At 37.4% G+C, this 18,371-nt stretch overlaps 1 protein-coding gene across 2 annotated transcripts in view; it reads right to left on the bottom strand.

The window, feature by feature from the left end:
- The window catches only part of PTPN3 (protein tyrosine phosphatase non-receptor type 3), a 106,348-nt gene extending 91,219 nt beyond the window's left edge, over positions 1–15,129 (bottom strand). Inside the window, exons 1-6 of one of the 2 annotated variants that reach the window (XM_037380329.1) lie at positions 14,929–15,129; positions 4,294–4,401; positions 4,091–4,148; positions 2,953–3,031; positions 1,401–1,445; positions 468–520 (exon numbers count right to left, since the gene is read on the bottom strand). In XM_037380329.1, coding sequence (XP_037236226.1) covers positions 468–520; positions 1,401–1,445; positions 2,953–3,031; positions 4,091–4,148; positions 4,294–4,401; positions 14,929–15,066 — 481 coding nt within the window. In that variant the 5' untranslated portion in view covers positions 15,067–15,129. The remainder of the gene's footprint in view (positions 1–467; positions 521–1,400; positions 1,446–2,952; positions 3,032–4,090; positions 4,149–4,293; positions 4,402–14,928) is intronic. The other variant, XM_037380330.1, reaches the window with a different exon arrangement.
- Positions 15,130–18,371: the final 3,242 nt, after the last annotated feature.

Below are 18,371 nucleotides of genomic sequence, written 5' to 3'. Positions count from 1 at the left end.
AGAACTAACAAATCAAATTCCCTGAAAAAACATGACATAAGTAAACATTGGAGTTCCTTAATCATGAGTTTACCTTTCCCTTAACTTTCCTCTAGATGATCTCTTATTTTCCTGGAATGCTTTCCTGTAGCTATTGTAACACAAGGTAGATTTCATTATTTTGTTTCCAGTAACAATGAAATCCTGCCTTTTTTGTCAGCGGTACAAGCACACTTAAGAACAACGTTATTCTTGTATCAACTTTTTTTTTTTTTTGATCGACCTAACAAGTATACTATTTCTATTTAGACTCTTTGAAGGCTGCTTAAATAACCTGCATCTTCTTTATAAAGCATCACCTGTAGCATTTTGAATGCTCAGCACAAACAGATAAGAAGAAATCTTTCCTTATTTTTCCATGCCAAACAGCAGAGAAGGTAGTTGGTCAAATACATTTATTAACAAAAAAACACTTGGTTATTACTTACACTGTACTGCATAGGATGCCAGGACAACAGCAGAACTAATGGGGCATGATAACCTGGAAAGAGGGGAAAATAGTTTTATTTAAATATAGATTGCATAAATGTATTGTTAACAATGTCTCTGCAATTACTTCAGTATGTGAAGACTCATTTATCTCCAAGAGCATCTGACTTTTTCTTACAAAGTTTGATTGTCAAAGCACAGTAGGGCTACACATGAAAAGCTATTTGCTGTATAACAGCTTCTTAAGTGAATGGAAATAACTAGTCCTGAAAGGACATGCTTCTATTCTTGCTGGATGCTTACTCATGAAAGCAAAAGGAGAAGGGATTTTTATGGAGCTCTGGACGTTAATAGGTCCAGTCTGGTGTATTTAAAACTAGGTACAAACACTAAAATTAGCCAAATGCCAAGCACAAAGACAGCTCTGATCTCAGGACCAAATCTGACTGTGAAAGAAGAAAGCAAACACCTAAAGGCAATTTACATTTAGCAGCAAATACTCAAACCACCTTTTCCCTCTTTTTTTAAAACATACAAACACACAGGAATTGCAGGCAAAGGAACCACTGGGTATATGCCTACCCTTAAATCATGTGAAACAATAGCATGAATGCTCTTTCCCGCTCCCCCCAATTACTGTACTAGACAGCAGGTCCCCATGTTTGGAATACCACGCCTGGCACACCATTCCTTGCAGAAATACCTTTCACATTCATGCAGCACATCCTATAGCTCAATTGCAACAGGCTTCTAAACTATTCTTAAGTGAGCTATGTTAAAATTTGTAACGTTTCCTACCAATTTAATTTTCTTTTAAAGCAGTACTTCACAAGGTACATTTTTATAGCAACAATACTCTCAGAAAAAGGCTTTTTTAAAAAAATATTATTTAAAAAAATAATTATAAATAAAGTGCGGATTCTTCTTATTACCTTCCTTCCACAATATCAGTCTTCAATTGCAGGAAGAATAAGTGCCTAGAAAATATTTTTTGGAAAACAAACACACATTTATTTTCAGATGTAAAAGGTATGGTTGAAATGATTACATGTATTCATTTTACTTTATTAAGTTTCCTGGCAAACTATAGAATCAGATGAATAAAACTTAGTGCCATTTACAAATATGCAATCATACACCCACTCACTCTCATCATGGTTTTAAACATCTTTGGCAGTCTGTACGTCAACTCCAGGACCACAGTATTAATGACACAACAAACACTACAAAAACCAAACCATTACAGAACTGGGCTTTCTCCCTGGAACATTCACCTTAGATTTAACATTAAAAAAAAAATAAATCCACCACACAAAAAAACAAACAACACCCCCCCCCCGAACTACACACACTGCCCGTCCACCCAAAACCCAAACCAACCCCAAACTGTGACAGTCTATTTTAGAAATACTCAATGGAGGACGAGACATTTCTCAAGTAGCATATGCTAACAAAAAGCTCTTAAACAATTCTCCAAGAGCAGCTCGGTCTTGTTCTTATTAGTGTTTGACAATGTTACTTTACAGTGACCCTGGAGAGTTGGGATGTGAAGAACCATAAAGAACAGATCTTTGAATAATTTCAGTTTAAAACTGCAGAATAGCTTACAACTGCATGATTAGCAAATATCAAGACAGGTCAATACCAAAATTTTCTAAAAGAAATACCATTTAACATGCTGTACTATTTATATTCTGAAGTGACCAAAATTAACAGATAACGAAAACATTACAAAAATGTTACAAAAATGCCTGATTAATGAGTGTCTGTGAATTCTGAACTCCAAATCATGTGCACTGAACAAAACAATTTTTCAATTAAAGCCTTGTGACAAATTAACTGAAAATTGTTTATAATTCATGTACCCCACCACCCCATAAAAACTGAGATAGGTTAAGAAAGAAGATGTTAAAGATCTACTATAAACTGAAGCGTTATCTTTGCATGTTGCAAGTAATAGCCAAATTAGACAACAAGAACCATTCTCTTTTCTTCCTGAAAAAAAGATAAACCCCACCCTCCCACACCCTCGGCATTAAAGCTACTACAGGTGTTCAAAACTGACTCTGTGGATACAAAACTTCCAACATACACTTAGGGCATACAGACAGCTTAATCATTGAACTCCCCTATTTTTTAATCATTGCATCTGATTAATTAAGGGATCAGAAAAGAAAGAAAAACATGCAATAAGTACTTAAAGCAACAAAGTGCTCAAAAAAGAAGGAATCCAAGGTGCAAATAAACCAACTGCCATCTTTGCACTAGGTTATACTCTGGCTGTGTTTTAGAGTTGTAGGCTCCGTATAGCAGAAACCATTCATTATAACCATCACATCAAGCTGTCAATTCCAAATATATTTGATACAAAGAGTTATGTCAAGTTATCTATCTAATGAAGCATAGTTTGCCAAGCTGTGGAGATGGGAAAGGAGGGCTTTATATATTCTTAGTTCATGGAAGTAAGTATCAAAAAGAAGTTACCTGGTTCGCTCTTGCTGAAGTGTGTTAGGATCAGGTATAAAAAACCTTACACGAAAACGAAGGGTGCAGGGAAAACCTCCTGCAATATTTTAGAAGAGCAAATCAATGTTTCATTTAATAAAAAGCCCAAGGTTTTTATTTCTATAGTTATAGAAAAATTACATGAACAACCACACAGAAATCTGATGCATTTTTCTCATGAAACTACAAGAAACCAGAAGTCTCTCCTGATCCCCCAACACCAGCTATGAGAAGAAAATACTCTCAAATATTGCGATGCTTTCATTTAAAGCACTTGTATATGCTACTTAACATAAAAGGCATTACTTACTTAGCTTTGCCTCATAGGTATTAGAAGAGAAAATTGCAGCAAATATATCTGAAGTATCTCAATTGGGGTAACACTCAATTCTATCTTACATATAAATACAATAAATTAACATAAGTTCACCATGTTAACTCCATGTAATTTTATTTCAAGTCACACACAACCTACAGCATATGGTAGAAGTAAGAGAGCTGAAAAACACAGCTCAGGTTTCACAGCAGAAATTGGGACAGTGTCACTCAGTCCTCCTAAACTGCTTTATGGCAAGGTCATGCTGGCCTGGTCTTCTTCATAAGCATTCTGTTACCCAAAGCTGTCTATAAACAAGATATACTGGAACAACACATGCACTTGGAAGTGTGTAGTGCTGGGGTTTTGTTTGCTTGGTTTCTTGTAAAAACAGAATTATTTTTCCTTATTCTTCTTGAGACAAGAAATTATCAGAAAATAGACACGAAACTGGCTCCACTTCCCTTGATCAAAACCCCTGTTTTTACCTTCCCAATCAGGAGAAATTTACTGGCATCATGCTATCACTACTGCTTTCATGACCATGTTGTCCAAAACTGTTCAGAAGCCAGGGTTAGACAGCATCAAAGTTAGTGACCTACTAGGTCTTATTAGCACCAGATAGCAGTAAGAGATGCATAGAAAGTTCTGCTGAAAAGTTGTGCAGAGGTAAGACTTGCTCTTAAAGAAAATCTACCATCTGGTTGTACTAATTTACAAGAACTGTATTTATTCTAGTTATAAGAACACAGAAAAGCATGACTACACAGTTACAATCAAGATATTAAAAACAAGTCTTACCTTTTAACTGTTTTCTAATAGGTTTGTTTGGTTCAAGCCATCGCTGTGAAATGAAAAACTATTAGATAGATTAAAAATGTTTACAAATGAATACTGCTTATTTATGTGTATGTGTGTGCATAAATATGTGTGTATACATGCATGTGTATATAAATGTATACACACATATACATGCACACACATTTATTATTTACTATACTTACAGGTGAATCTACTGAAGTTTCATTTTGCTGTAAACCAAAATATTCCTTCTCTGTCACACCCAACTGGTTATAGGTCATATCCAACAAAATCTGTCCAGTGTCTTGTTTCTGAAAACAAGAAAACTTCAGAAGTGAAACTCCGCAATCCTTACACATTTCAAGATGCAAATAACCAAAATATATTTGTTTTTTAAAGAAGTAACTCATGAGTAAAAATAGCTGCTAATGCATTGGTTCACAGTTTCTCAGTAATAAGAATTTATTCCGATAAAAGTATCTTTTTTTAAGAGTCTTTCTTTCTAAAACACATTACACGTGAAATCTCGTAATATGAATTGACATGATCAAGCCCCTGAGGTTGGTCCAGCAACTTCATTTTGATCAGACAACCTCTCCCTTGACCACAGTCTTTAGGAGCAATGCCATTCTCCGGAGCTGTAACCTGCAAGGATGGGTTACAGCCACATGGGGCTGCTCTGGCCCCTTCTGTCACCACCAAAGCAGCTCACTGTTTCCACATCAGCTGTCAAAAGGCAAAGTCAGTATACACTAGGACGGGAAAAAAGAGTAGGAGGATGCTGTGCTTCAACCATAGGATTCTGTATTGCAGCCTCAACTCCTGCCTGGCCCACAGCCTCCGCGTGCTCAGCTGCCATTCAGCCACACCACTTTCTGTCTAGACATCCCTCAAGACAGGTATCACGGAAGAACTGATGCAACAGGGAATTGCACAGGCTGCAGAGATCCACAATCAGAAGCACGGTATAATTCCTCCCAAACCAAACAAGTATCTCCATGCCATGGCATTGTGAACAGCAGATTAACCAACTTCTGCCAAAGAACACTGTGAACCAACTATATTATAAAAACCCAACCACAAAAAGAAACAAACAAAACCCCCTCAACAAGGCTGCAATCCTAAATACACTAATACGTAATAAATAGCTTGCAAAGTTGTATGGCATTTTAGGGCAAGATTTTTATGCACAAAATTGCTGGACAGAACAAAAAATTACATCAGTTTGCTTGTTATCTCATCTATTCAAAAAATTATAGCATACTTATTTTTCATATATCTTCCAAATGTTACTCTTAAAAGCAGAAATAAACTGCACACATGCAAAAAAAAAATACTGGAGAAAAATTATTTAGACTGCAAAGGACAAGCACTTTGTTCTGAAACAAACTTCTTAAAAATTAAGTTCTGATATAATTAAGGTCACAGAATCATGGAATGGTTTGGGTTGGAAGGCACCTTACAGATCATCTAGTTCCAACCCCCCTGCCATGGGCAGGGACACCTTCCACTAGACCAGGCTGCTCAAAGCCCCATCCAGCCTGGCCTTGAACACTGCCAGGGATGGGGCATCCACAGCCTCTCTGGGAAACCTGTTCCAGTGTCTCACCACCCTCACAGTAAAGAAGTTCTTCCTAACAACTAATCTAAATCTGTCCTTTTTCAGTTTAAAGCCATTCCCCCTCGTCCTGTCACTACATCACTACCTTAGCACAAGTTCTGATTTCTTAAACAAATTTCTTAGGCTATCTATTGAAACAAAGGACTTAATGTATATTAAGCATGATAGTGGCCACATTTTTTGTGGATGGCAAGTCTTACTTATTCCATAAGACTGCTCACTTTATTAAGCCAATATTGTATTGAATTCTCTTTATCTACATCTTGTTTATTATAAAATGCTCAAGTCCTGTTCAGAAGACAGATTTGATTTTTTTTTTTATTATTTTATTTTTAAACAGGGTACCACACTGTTGTAATGGAGCATTTTAAATAGTAATATATTCTATAGTCTTCCCTTTTCTCATAAAGGCATTCTTCCTGTTTAAAAGATGGGAAAAGAACAACAAAGACTCAAGCAAATGACACCCACTCGGCTTCCTTATTTTGGAGGACAGAATATTATCCAACATTTCCCTACTGCCAGAGCAGAACTCCTAGTAGCTCATTTGTGATTTAAATACTCAGTGTTTCTACATCAGGCTCCAGATGCAAGATAAGGTAACAGCAAACTGTTGGCCTCCCATGAAAAGTTATGCCCATTTTTCTGGGGCAAAGTCACGTATGAATAAACCAATGTAAGCAACACTGAACTCTTACGTATGAGACTACCCTTTCCCCTCCAACAGTCTCCCATCTTGTTTAACTTTCACAAAAACCAGTTGAGGTCTTGCAATAAACGCAAGTCCACTCAGGCCTGTAAGTCTGTGCAGCCATCAAAAGCAGCAGCTCTGTCCCCTCCTTCTTCCCCAGCTGCACATTCCTACTCCCCTCCTTTCAAACAGGGTACTGTTCCTTGGGATAGTCAAACCATGGCACTGATCAAACCCGTTTTTCTGAAATAGCACAGACCTAGACTCAGCTTAGAAACTTAAATCTCACTGGCAGGTAAGGACCACTCGACCAGGCATTCCTCATCACGCACAGCCACGATGCTGTGCATCTGTCAGGCAGTTCTGTCCAGCACCATCTATCAGGCAGGCTCCACGATGAAGACTAATATTTGCTAACAGAGATTATCCATACAGGTATACAAGAGGGCCCTAAGAAAATAGCAGATTATCCTTAATCCTCTAAAATAATGGGCATTTCCTGACATGAATACTTTCATCTTTAGCACTGCCTTACTATACATGCCACATTCATTTCCCCAGGGTTCATGTTTTTGTAAGCAGAATGTTTAAACACTTTCAAGTGACATCACATGACACCTGCACAACACAGAAGCATAATTGTAGGTCTATAGTACATACTTCTGACACAAGCTAAATAAAACAACTGAAGTTACACTGTGACCAAAAGCAGTAATTACAGGGGATGAGACTTTATGGAAAGAAAGCGTTCAGAAGCATCTCAGGTTTCATTACAAATGGAGCAGGAGAAGACCACAGAGGGCAGACTCTTCTGCTAGTTTTCTCTCTGAATTTCAACACTCCTGACTCCCCTCAGCCTCCTTTTGTCGCAACAGCATTATCTCCCAATTTCCCTTTCATTTTTCATGCTTGGTTCTTCACCCCAATTCAGGTGCCTCCACCTTCCCTCTCCCCTCCTCTCAGTTGCACCCCTTCCTCCCTCAACACACATGAATTGCTAAGCCTTTTCACTGCTTCTCTGTAAAGACAAGCAAGCTTCCTGCTACAGTGTTCTTGCTCAGCAGTTGCAGCTCTCTTTGAAACCTTCCTAAAGGTCTCCCAACCCTAAACCCAGCTGCTCATCCAGTACTGGTCTCCTCCATCTTCATATCTACTACTGTTTCCTTCTCTTCCTCCTCCTCCCCACATTTCCTATCACAAGAAATTTCCAACACTACTTTTCTGTGGCTCCAATTCTTGCCCTCTGGTATTAAAAGCACAACATTTCTTCCACAGTGCCTAGATCAAGCACTCACTCCACAAATCAGTTAGTTAGAAAATGTTATTTTAAATTGCTGAAGTTTTCTTCAATTGTTAGAATTCCTGAAGCTGAAGGTTTTTGTTTTTCCTGAAGAAAATCTGTATTTACTCGGCTTTAGCTTTAAGAAACACCTGAATTATTTTTCAGCCTATACACTTAAAAATAAAGTTGCCACACAGCTCATACTGCATAACCTTCAATCTATTTTACACATAAACAGTTTTGAGATCTAGGTGTAAAGTGAGGCAGGCTAAGAATGTCACATCACTGCTTTTGAATGCTGACATCCATTTCAATACAGTCCATAGCCACACTGTACTCTAATACTATGTGTCAAGTACTTTACAACACATCATATTTTCACTCCCTTCCACCCTAAGAAGAGGGCAAAACAACATCAACACTGCTCAGCTAAACTGGGCATTAGAACCAAGTTCTCCTTAACCCTGTCAACCATTACAGCAAGTAAAGACAGTCTCAGCACGTCTCCTGCCTTCTACAATGAGATTTAAAAGAAGTAGTAATTATGCACTTTCCACACTAGCCTAATTAGCCACTGTTACAATGACACAAGCTCTTAAGATAATCTTAAGAATTTTTAAGTTTTTTCTACTAAAAAGAGGTTTGTTTGTTTCTATCTTGAAAAGAAATTTCCATTTATTTAGTCTTCCTGGCACCTTCCAGTCCTTATTTTGAACTGTTAAAAGCCACCTCATAACCATGCACTGTTCACCTCCATTTACACGTACCTTGAAGTATATTTCACATTATGTTGGAGAGGCCAAAAATTAGTATTTAAAGCAGTCATAACACCTATTACACCCTGCCTGCACCACAACAATTTCCTGCTATATTTAGGGAATTTAGATTAGGCAAGTTTAATTTCTAGCAAGCTACACCATTTTGAAGAGAAAGAACCCCTTCATTATTTTTAACATCAAATACTGCCTAGAAGCTGGGGTGATCAAGACCCACTGTCCCAAGAACTGCATAAACATAAGCGAAGACTATTTGCTGTTTGGAGTAGAGAGGTAAATAAGCAAGTAATCCTTTTCAGTTTGTTAACTTCTACAAGGTAAGTGGTACAAAGTGACACTTTAAGAGGACAGTGCAACATACAGCACATCTCCCTGTCCCTCCGCTCTGCAAAAGCTTTGCCCCCACTTTCTGGCAATGATAACCTCACAGCTAAGCACCAGCTGAACTTTTCAGACACAATACCCATTGCCCCTCACATGCTGCTTGAGGCGATCCTTTCCTAACTCAGCCTGTAACAGTCATACACCAGCAAATAGCCTGCGTCCTTCAGTCCCAACATGCCTATGAAATTGAACTAAGTGCTACACTTTCTTTTAATCTCCACACTAATTTTACACAGCTAATTTATTTGCTCTTCTACTAACTCTGTCTTTTTCCTGGCATTTATTTACCCACCTGATGCTCTTACTCAGAGCGTGCAAGATTTTGTACAGCCGGAACAAACAGAGCAGCCTCTTCTTTCCTTAGGTCCAGACCTTTACAGAGTATCCTAGTTGCCCTTTCTATGCCTGCCTGACTGGAACTTCCCTCTTTGTGAGTAACCAGGATCTACATGTGACATTCCCTGGAGGGTGGCCTTGATGCCAAGACTAACACTGTTAGTACTTCCTTGACATTGGCTAAAGACTCCTGCCTGATGTGTAACAGCATTCACCTTTTTCAGAACAGTAACACATCAGCAGCTCAGCCTGAAACTACAGTGTTCTCCTCCTCTATTGTTTACAACTGAAAATTGAGCTTAGAAAAACACATTACCTCATCTTATGAAAGCTATTAGTTTACACTACTGATTTCCCTCACTGCAATTACTCCTTGTTCAAGATAGCCTATCTGCTACCTCATATTCCTGCCTCTTTTTTCCTTGTTAATAATGCCTTGAATCTTTTTTTAGTAAATCGAAAATGTAAGACTCAATAGCAACACATAAAATTTGACAGTCAAGAACTCTATTAACACCCTTGCACTGTTTAACATCTCCTCTTCAGCAAGATCTACTGCCACCTCTTGAGCCAAATCCCTGCCCATCCCCTAACTCTTCTAGATTCCATACACTCCAGCCCAGTATTTTCCTATATAAAGGTCTCACAAAATATTTATCCAAGCCCACAGCATTCTGACCCACTGCATTTCCTCTGCCTCAAAAATGATTTAAAACAAACATACACAAGGTTAGTCATTGCAGTTCTAACCGGAAAAATCTCTCCTCCACTAATTCTTTCCTTCAGCATTTAATATTAAGCCAGGCCCCATGAAAGGCTAAGACTAACAACGGAAGTCAGATCACCTTCTAACTGTCCTCAAAGACATCATCAAATTTAATACTTTTACAGTTTTTCAGTCATGGAGCGTACTGATGTGCCTCAATATAAAAGTAAATATTTGTTGCCAGCCTGAAACTTAACCCAGCAGTTCTTTCAACATGAAGGAAACATATTAGCACTAAACTGTCTTGTATTATCAAACAATATCCAATAGGAAAACTTAGTGACAAAGATTCAACAATTCTGCATCATTGCATTTTACTATGAGAAGTTGAAAATTATAAAACCCGTACCCACAATCAAAAAGAACCTTTAAGACTTGTCTCTGCCCATTATTTTAAATGCAGCATTAGCAATTGTTGGTGTTAGCTGTAAAAAACATGTTCCTTCTCAAATACTGGAAGAAGGAGCTTAACTGAGATGGTGAGGAAGGAAAAACATTCCTTAATTTGCATTTCACATTGTGCACCTTTTCTCATTATTACTGCTTAATCATTTTATTTCTAGAAGGGAACTCTATTACTAAAAGCTAAGTAGTCTAAACCCAAAAATCACAGGTACTGAGACATGAGCATCAACTCAGAAAGACAATGAAATACAGAAGTGATCTGACACTGTCAATTTTATTCCTACATAAAAGACAATTTACTGGAATTTGAGAGGTGTACTTCCCAAGTGGTCATTCCTGGTAAATGAGTCAATGTAGAGCAATAACAGAAAATTCCTGCAGGTTTATATCAGAAGTTAGAAATAAGTTTGCATTATTGCTCAATATACAGCTATTAAACATACCCAAACATGGCATGTGAGCACCTTCTGTCTAGATTAGAATGACAACTAACATTTTCTCCATGTGGAAAGCTTATGCATTACAGCTCTAGCGCAAGACAGAAGGAACACCAGAGACAGAAGTGAATTAACCTTCTCACAAAATTCAAACACCTGAAATGTATTGGGAGGCTTCAAGAAAACCCAGATATAATTAAAATCAAGTGCAACATTTTCTACCAAGTACAGTCAAGTCTTTGTCTCAGAAATGTTTCTGAAAGAAGAACATTTCCAACTCTTAGCTTATGTATACCTTCTGTTCTTTGCCTGAACTACGGACATGTTCCCTTTAAATACTGAAACACATAACGGGGGCAAGACAAGAAAGGCCATTTCAGCCTTGTGGAGTTCACATACATTTCTATTTGGCCTGTAAGTAATTTAGTGGAATGTGTCTGTCTGTGCTCCCATGTGAACTTTCATGATGACCTGAAAACAGCACATACCACAAGTTATACTGATTAACTCTTTGTGACACCATCAATACAAATTTCAGATTCACTGAAACTGTATCAACTCCTTCAAATGAAAACAACGAACAAAAAAGCCTGCAATTTCACTAATCAGCCAAAGCCAAAAAAAACCCAGGATAAAAATGGCACTGTTTCTTAAAATTAAATCTTTATTTACAGTTGGTCAGGCCACTGATATTCTCTGGTAGAAGTACTTAGTAAGAACAAATCTGCAAGAATCAAGTTATGCAGCTATCTTCAGGTTTCTCAATAAATAGAAAGTCCCCCAGGTTATTTTTATAAGCAAAATCCACCTTCCTTCTTCCTTTGCCCAATATTAGAATATTTCGTTTTCATTCTTACTGCTACAGATAAAACCACTGGGAAAAGAAAGTACCACCAAGGAGAACAATAGAGACCTATAGCTATAAACTTGAAAGTTTCATAGGCCCATGCACTTTGCTAACAAAGTTTGATGAAAATCATCTGTGTGGGCTCTATAAAGATCCTGTTTCTACAGAATGAAAAGTCAGTCACATCTCCATTCTCCCTGTTCTCTAAAAGGTTCAGTATTTGGAGATACCATGAACATTCTACCATCATTTTAAAGATGTCATTTACTACTAGTTCAAAATATTGAAGTTGTTCTTCTCAATGTGTCAATAGATTGTAAGTTTGGACTGTTTATCATCTTTGTATTAAATTTAAATCCACCTCAAATTTACTAGTCTTGAGCTTCCATGCAGTGCCAACAAGATAACAGAAACGACAGCTTAGGAATATCTATTTGCATAAACTCAAAGCAAATTTCTCTCAAGTTTCTTCTTACCCTTGATGTTTCTTTTATTTGATGTTACTTTTCTATACAATCCTCCTTTGCCTTTTAAAGAAAGAAATCCTCCTGCAGTAAGAATGCTGTGTTCAGAGAGCTGATACATGACAAAACAATGCTCAGTATTCTTCAGCCTGTTGCCATTAGTATGGGAGAAGTCTTCAATTCCATTTATGCTATTAAATGGACAAGGGCAAAGCTTTGAGTATTCTGCTTTACCCCATTCACTTTCCACTATTTGCAGTAGAAAAGTATAATCCTGACTGTGAATGTAAAGCATACTTATGTATACATGAGTAGTACCGTAATGTTTAGTTTGAAGTGTAACATACATCCAAACTTAGAGCTTTCATAAATCACAGTCAGGTACCACTAGCCGATGAACATACAACCCTGAAAAATTCCCAACCTTAATTTACAGTTAATGTTGAAGCTCTTTAAAAGGAGAAAACACTAGAGACCTTATGCTTTAAAAGAGGTGATCCTATCCAGTTCCAATTCTCCAAAGTCAGACAGGAGATAAAAATTCAACAGATTTCAGCAATAACAGTAAAAACTGAGAAAGTACAAAACCAGACAACATATTTACAACATTCACAAGACATGCCTTTTTATCCATGTATCTTGATCTATGTCTAGCCATTTCAGAAAGCACCTTCATTTTAATAATCTATTGATACAATATTAATACATTGCTGTTAATTTGTCTTATGGATAATCATGCCATGTGATATGCATATTTAATTTCTTAAAAATATAGAATTATCAATTGACCTGGCATCCAGAAATGAATAAAGTATGGAGCAAAATCAGATCTAGAAACTAATGTATTGATATGAGAAAGAGTTTCTCTAAAGCAACACAGAACGACTTCACTAGTGGGGAAAATCAAAACTTATTTTCCTTCAGTATGTGCTTAGCTGATTCCCAGACTAACCACAGACCCGAGTTACTATTTGCTCACAAACGTAAAACTGAATGATGTTGGCAATTAAAAACACAGTCAGTACAAACCTCATGAAGCTGAATTTTTCTGTTAACATAAGCAGAACTTGGATACAAATTTTCCACAGCTGGCTCCAAACCCTTGAGAACTGGACCTTGCAACACAAGGAGAGCAGAGCAAAGCCTATTCTAAGGCAGATGTCAAGCTAAGATAATCAGGAAGGGCCATCCTGCCAGATAAAGCACAGGCTCCCTCAGTCAGGTATAAAAGCTCAGTACTCGAAGATCATAGACCTTTTGGTAAACCTCTTCCTTGCATTAGCCTATAACATAGCCATGCTCCCCATTTCTTTTCAATAAAGCAGTAATGGGACCTGCATTACCTCTACACCAGTTCAGCATTACAGCTGTAGTAAAGGAGGCTCTTCCAATTGATGAAGGACACAGGAGGTACCAGAAGGGACACCCTGGGGCTACACTGAAGGCAGGGAGAGAAGCCAGCTGGGTCTGGAGTTTCAAAATGGTTCTCAATTACCATATTGTACTCACTGCTAAAAGGATGAAATGAGAAGCAAAATTCACTTGTACAGTGCTGGACTTCAGGCCAAGTGCTAAATCTAAAGCTGTTTAAACACTTGTTTACAAGGAAGAATACACTACTAACGCATGGATTTCAAAAAGTTTTAAATCCCTCATTTGTCAAAGATCCTTGAACAGAGGGCAAGGGCAATTATGCTAGCTCATTGACGTAGGGCATGCTGGAGATGAACAATGGTAACTGTATACTTAATGTGTTGCTCTTTCTCTTATATACCGGCTTTCCTTATACTCCACTCCTCAGTCTTAGCTGCTTCATATATACGTACACACACATATATAAATATACATAGTATATAAAATATATTGAGACTAATTCTGTATATATTAAAATAATAAGCACCTGTTTACCTATCAAATCATTTCTATTTCAATAACTATGAGAACACTTCGTTAAATACAGTTTTCAGGTGAAGTTTTGAACCTCCAGTAAGAAAGCATTGCATTAATCTAGGATATCCAACAACAGCTTCCTCAGCAAAACGCTGCTTCTCAACTAGGGCAAACTGAATAAAACAAGTCTAATATATACAAATTTACACAATTATACTTAAATTCATCCACAGTTCTTCTGCATAGTCAGGTAATTCTGCTGAGAACTGATTAAAGAGTAAATGTATTTCCTTTGTCTTCATTTAAAAATGAACTAATACTTTTGATCAGTACTGAAGGCTATAAACCAAAATATTTAACACAATACAGTAAAAAATGTACAATACAAACCACCATTAATCCCTTTTCTCTCCCCACTCCCAGATAAAGAGACTACATTGAAGTACAAAAGACCGAACAGAACTGACCTACCAAGCCATGTCTTCCCTATTTTCATCACCTTTGCATTTCAGAAAAATGTGTAACCTCCTGTAGTGATGTCAGTACAAGACCTCCTCCTTTTAGCACTACCAGTCCTTTGACAGGAGAAAAGGAGGAGCAAATCTAAATTTAGGAGTTCCTTTTAAATATGAATTACTTATTCATAGCTAATAACAATCACCAGATCTGTTTCTTCATGGTTCCCATATTATACAGAAGACCTTCTCCTAGATACAATCTGAATGGCATGATTTCATTACATTTCAGCTGGTTGACTTTAAAGAAAATTACAATAGAACTTTAAAAATCCATTTCATAGCTAGTAATACTGCAATTTGTAATGGCAAAGCTACTTCCTCAACATCTTTTGGAAATCCCATGCCTCAGGGTCCCACATTTGATCTTCAGCTTTCAAACAAATGTCTATACGTTTAAAAAATAGTACTTTTCCAAACTTACGTTGACTTTGAAGCTTTGTACTGAGCCATCCAAAAAGTGAACGTTACAGATTATCTCTGATCGCGTTTTCTCTTTCGGTAGTTCCGATGCTCGTATGTTATTTATCCTCCCACCTAAGGCTCGTAAACGGGAGTTCATAACTATTGCTGAATAACCTATAAAAATAAAATTACATTTAATAAGAATTCTTATAATTCACTATGTTTCATCTATGGTTTTTTTTCAGAGAAACCCACATCATCATGAAGACCTCATTACATCCCCAATACCTATAGTAACAAATGCTTCTTACAGAAAAGAGTAAGTTGTAAAATTAGTGCATTGTGAACCAGAATATAAATGCATATATAGAGGGGCTTCCATGTTCTAAATGTGAGTATTCTAAAAAGAATCACAGGTAACTCCTGCAGTGTATACTTAGGTTAGGCATGGGCCATTGCCTCAGTTTAAATCAGTAAAAAATCGCCCAAATGCCTACTATAAAGCAGGAAGGCAATGTCAAGACAAGTTTTTATCATCTGTAACTAGTAAATCCATCATCCCCTTACAAACTTCCTACATATTTCAATATTTACCATACAGGTTTCACCTCAATAAAACAATTCTATTTACTCTCAACTGACAAAACAGTCTTGAATTAATGCAGATCACATTCTGTCAAATTGTATACATATTCTTGAAATAAAATGCTAACACCATATGTAAGGCACTCAGAATTAACATTAAAACATGTCAATGTTTTACAGCCTAGCATACATAAATTCATGAAGCCAGAAATTCATATCCAAGAACATCCCACAAAAAAAAAAAGTTGTTTTGTTAGGAGTTTGGGTTTTTCTATTTTAGAAAAAAAATCTTCATGAACACCAAAACTCTGAAGCCAGTTTTCACAAACTGAAAAAAAACCTGAATCAAAAACATAAAAATGCCCAAACAGAAAAGAGCCATTCATTAAAATAAGAGAGGAATTAAATACAGTCAAGCTTGTAAACATTTCAAGCCTCTCTTCACTAGATCAGTTTACCAATTAACATCACAGCATATAAAGCCAGTTGGCAAGCAAAGCAGAGTATAGTTTTCCAGGTTAATTACCATACCAATTACCAAATTCTACCTCACTAAAGGCTAGCTACAAAGAGACTTGCACAATACGAGTGTTTCCTAGACTGCTGGCCAAGCTAGACAGGACCAACACCAGGACAGTTTTGTAATCTCCCTTTATTTGTATATCTGCCTTAAAACATAGGGTAGGTTTTCTCTAAGTAGCTAAAGACACTGATCAATTTAAAATCACTTAGAATTCTGAAACATATTTACTCACACATCACTACAAAAAGCAAATGTGAAACGCTTGAAAGGCCACAAGATGCAAAATTCTATACGGCACCAAAGGCAGGCAACAAAACAGTGCAGTGAATCACCCCTGCGTAATGATGTGTAATCTATACTTAGAAGCAGCTAAAACAATTCCCTTCTCACAGAAAACTCAGGTCAGACACACAAAAGCATTCAACAAATTCTCATACCTTTTTTTGTCAGCCTATTGATAGTTTGCTATTGTATACTTTCTAAAATCAAAACTGGAAGTTGTCAAGACTCATTTATTTAGGCTGCACATTTTTCCTAAGAGAAATTCCCTATTCTTTCCCAAAGGTGTGGGGTGAGGGTTTTGTTTGTTTGCTTTGGATTTTGGGGGGTTTGGTGGGGGATTTTTGGTTTGGGGTTTGTTTGTTGTTTTTTTTTCTGGTTGGTTGGTTGGTTTTTAAGGCTGGGGAAAAAAGGAAGAGGTGATCTTTAGGTGGATTAAGAGCAGTATTTTCATATAACCCACTATACACTCCTATTGGTTTAAAATTATTCTTGATATACAGACTGCAGTTAATCACAGCAGATTAATTTTTCATTTATTTTAACCAGAAAATGGGCTTTCTTATTCAGAAATGGTTGCTGCTACATAAAATATGCAGCTATCTAATTATCAAGGACATTCAAAAAAGGTGAAGATGGGTTAAGACTGTATATGAAGCCTTTAATTTCACATTCTCTAATTTTCTAGCAGCTACGTTTCAAACTATTTATTCAGCACTGTGTTCATCTTATACCAAAAACTCCAGTGACTACATGAATTATACTGCACTGTCTTTTCTCCTCCTTCCACCCTCTGAGGTAAAAAAACCCAACAACCTTTCACTCGCAGAAATAGCTTCCTACCTGCTAGTCCGCTGCTGGGTAAAAGGAGCAAGTCATTCTTTGCTGCGGGCCAGCCACTAGACAAGAAAGAAGGTTTTTGGTAGCCAGATTCAAAGCTTTGTCAGCATGACCTTCAGGGCTCGTGCTGCATTGTGACTCCTAATGCTCCTGGAGCTTACAGACTTCTCTGCTCTCGGGAAAACGCTATTTGACCCTTCTGCTCGTATTCGCCAACCTTTCTCACCTGCCAACCCCAATGCTTCCTATCTTACACTTCCACCATACCCTTTCTCTAAGTATGTTCTAATTCTCTTCCACTTTAGTTGGGCTTCAGCAGAGAGCAACAATCGCAGGATTCTCCAGCACTCAGCCTGGAGAAAGCAAGAAAATTGCATTGTAGCCCCTGCACTCCTCGTGCAGAGTGTGCTGCAGGATAAGCCATGCTTGGAGACCCTGTGGAAAATTTGGTATCTAATCCTAATCGCTCCCCAGCAGAGCAATACTTGTTCAAGCGCTACAGTTTAGCTAGATCTTCCTACTCATTCAAGCTTCAAGTATAGAAGCTGATAAAATAGCATCAACATTTTAATATTTATATATATATATATACTTGCTATCCAGAAAAAAACCAAAACAAAAAAACAACACCCCAAACTCTTTTATAACTAAAACATAAACCCAAACAAATTGATGATTTTTATTTAACTGGCTATGCATAGCAGCACAAGTAATTACAGGTCCATTTCACAGCAAAGTCAGTCCCGCTCTGTAGAAAGCCTAGCATGTCAGCTGGATAACCTAGCCCATACTTGAAGTAGATTTGGCAGGCTAGGTTTAATTTTCAGATGATGGTCCCCTATGTTTTTCTTAAACTGCTAACGTTTCTTTTCCACTTATGTATCAATTTCTACGTGAAATTCAACCATTGCCCCTGACAAACCCAAGTTCTCTAAACTCGGGCCCAGGTCTCCAACGAATGCTGGCAACTAAACACAAGAGTGTGTAGGAATTTCACCCTAAAGCTGTCTGCGACAAGGATGAAATTCCATGTCAAAGTTTTTCGCAAAATAATGAGAATTATGAATGATATCAAAGATTGTACAAAATGCATTGTCACTGCTGAACTGTCACACGTCCTCCAGCAAGTTAGACCTTTTCTTTTCTGTGCTATATACCTGTTAACAGTCTGTCTTCCAGCATCCATAGCAGCTATCCAAGAACTAAGAGTGACATGTACTTACATACTGCTGCTT

Source organism: Falco rusticolus, chromosome 3 (genome assembly GCF_015220075.1).
Source record: "Falco rusticolus isolate bFalRus1 chromosome 3, bFalRus1.pri, whole genome shotgun sequence".
In the NCBI taxonomy this organism is placed as follows: Eukaryota; Metazoa; Chordata; class Aves; order Falconiformes; family Falconidae; genus Falco; species Falco rusticolus.
This window is presented reverse-complemented; position numbering and strand designations above follow the sequence as displayed.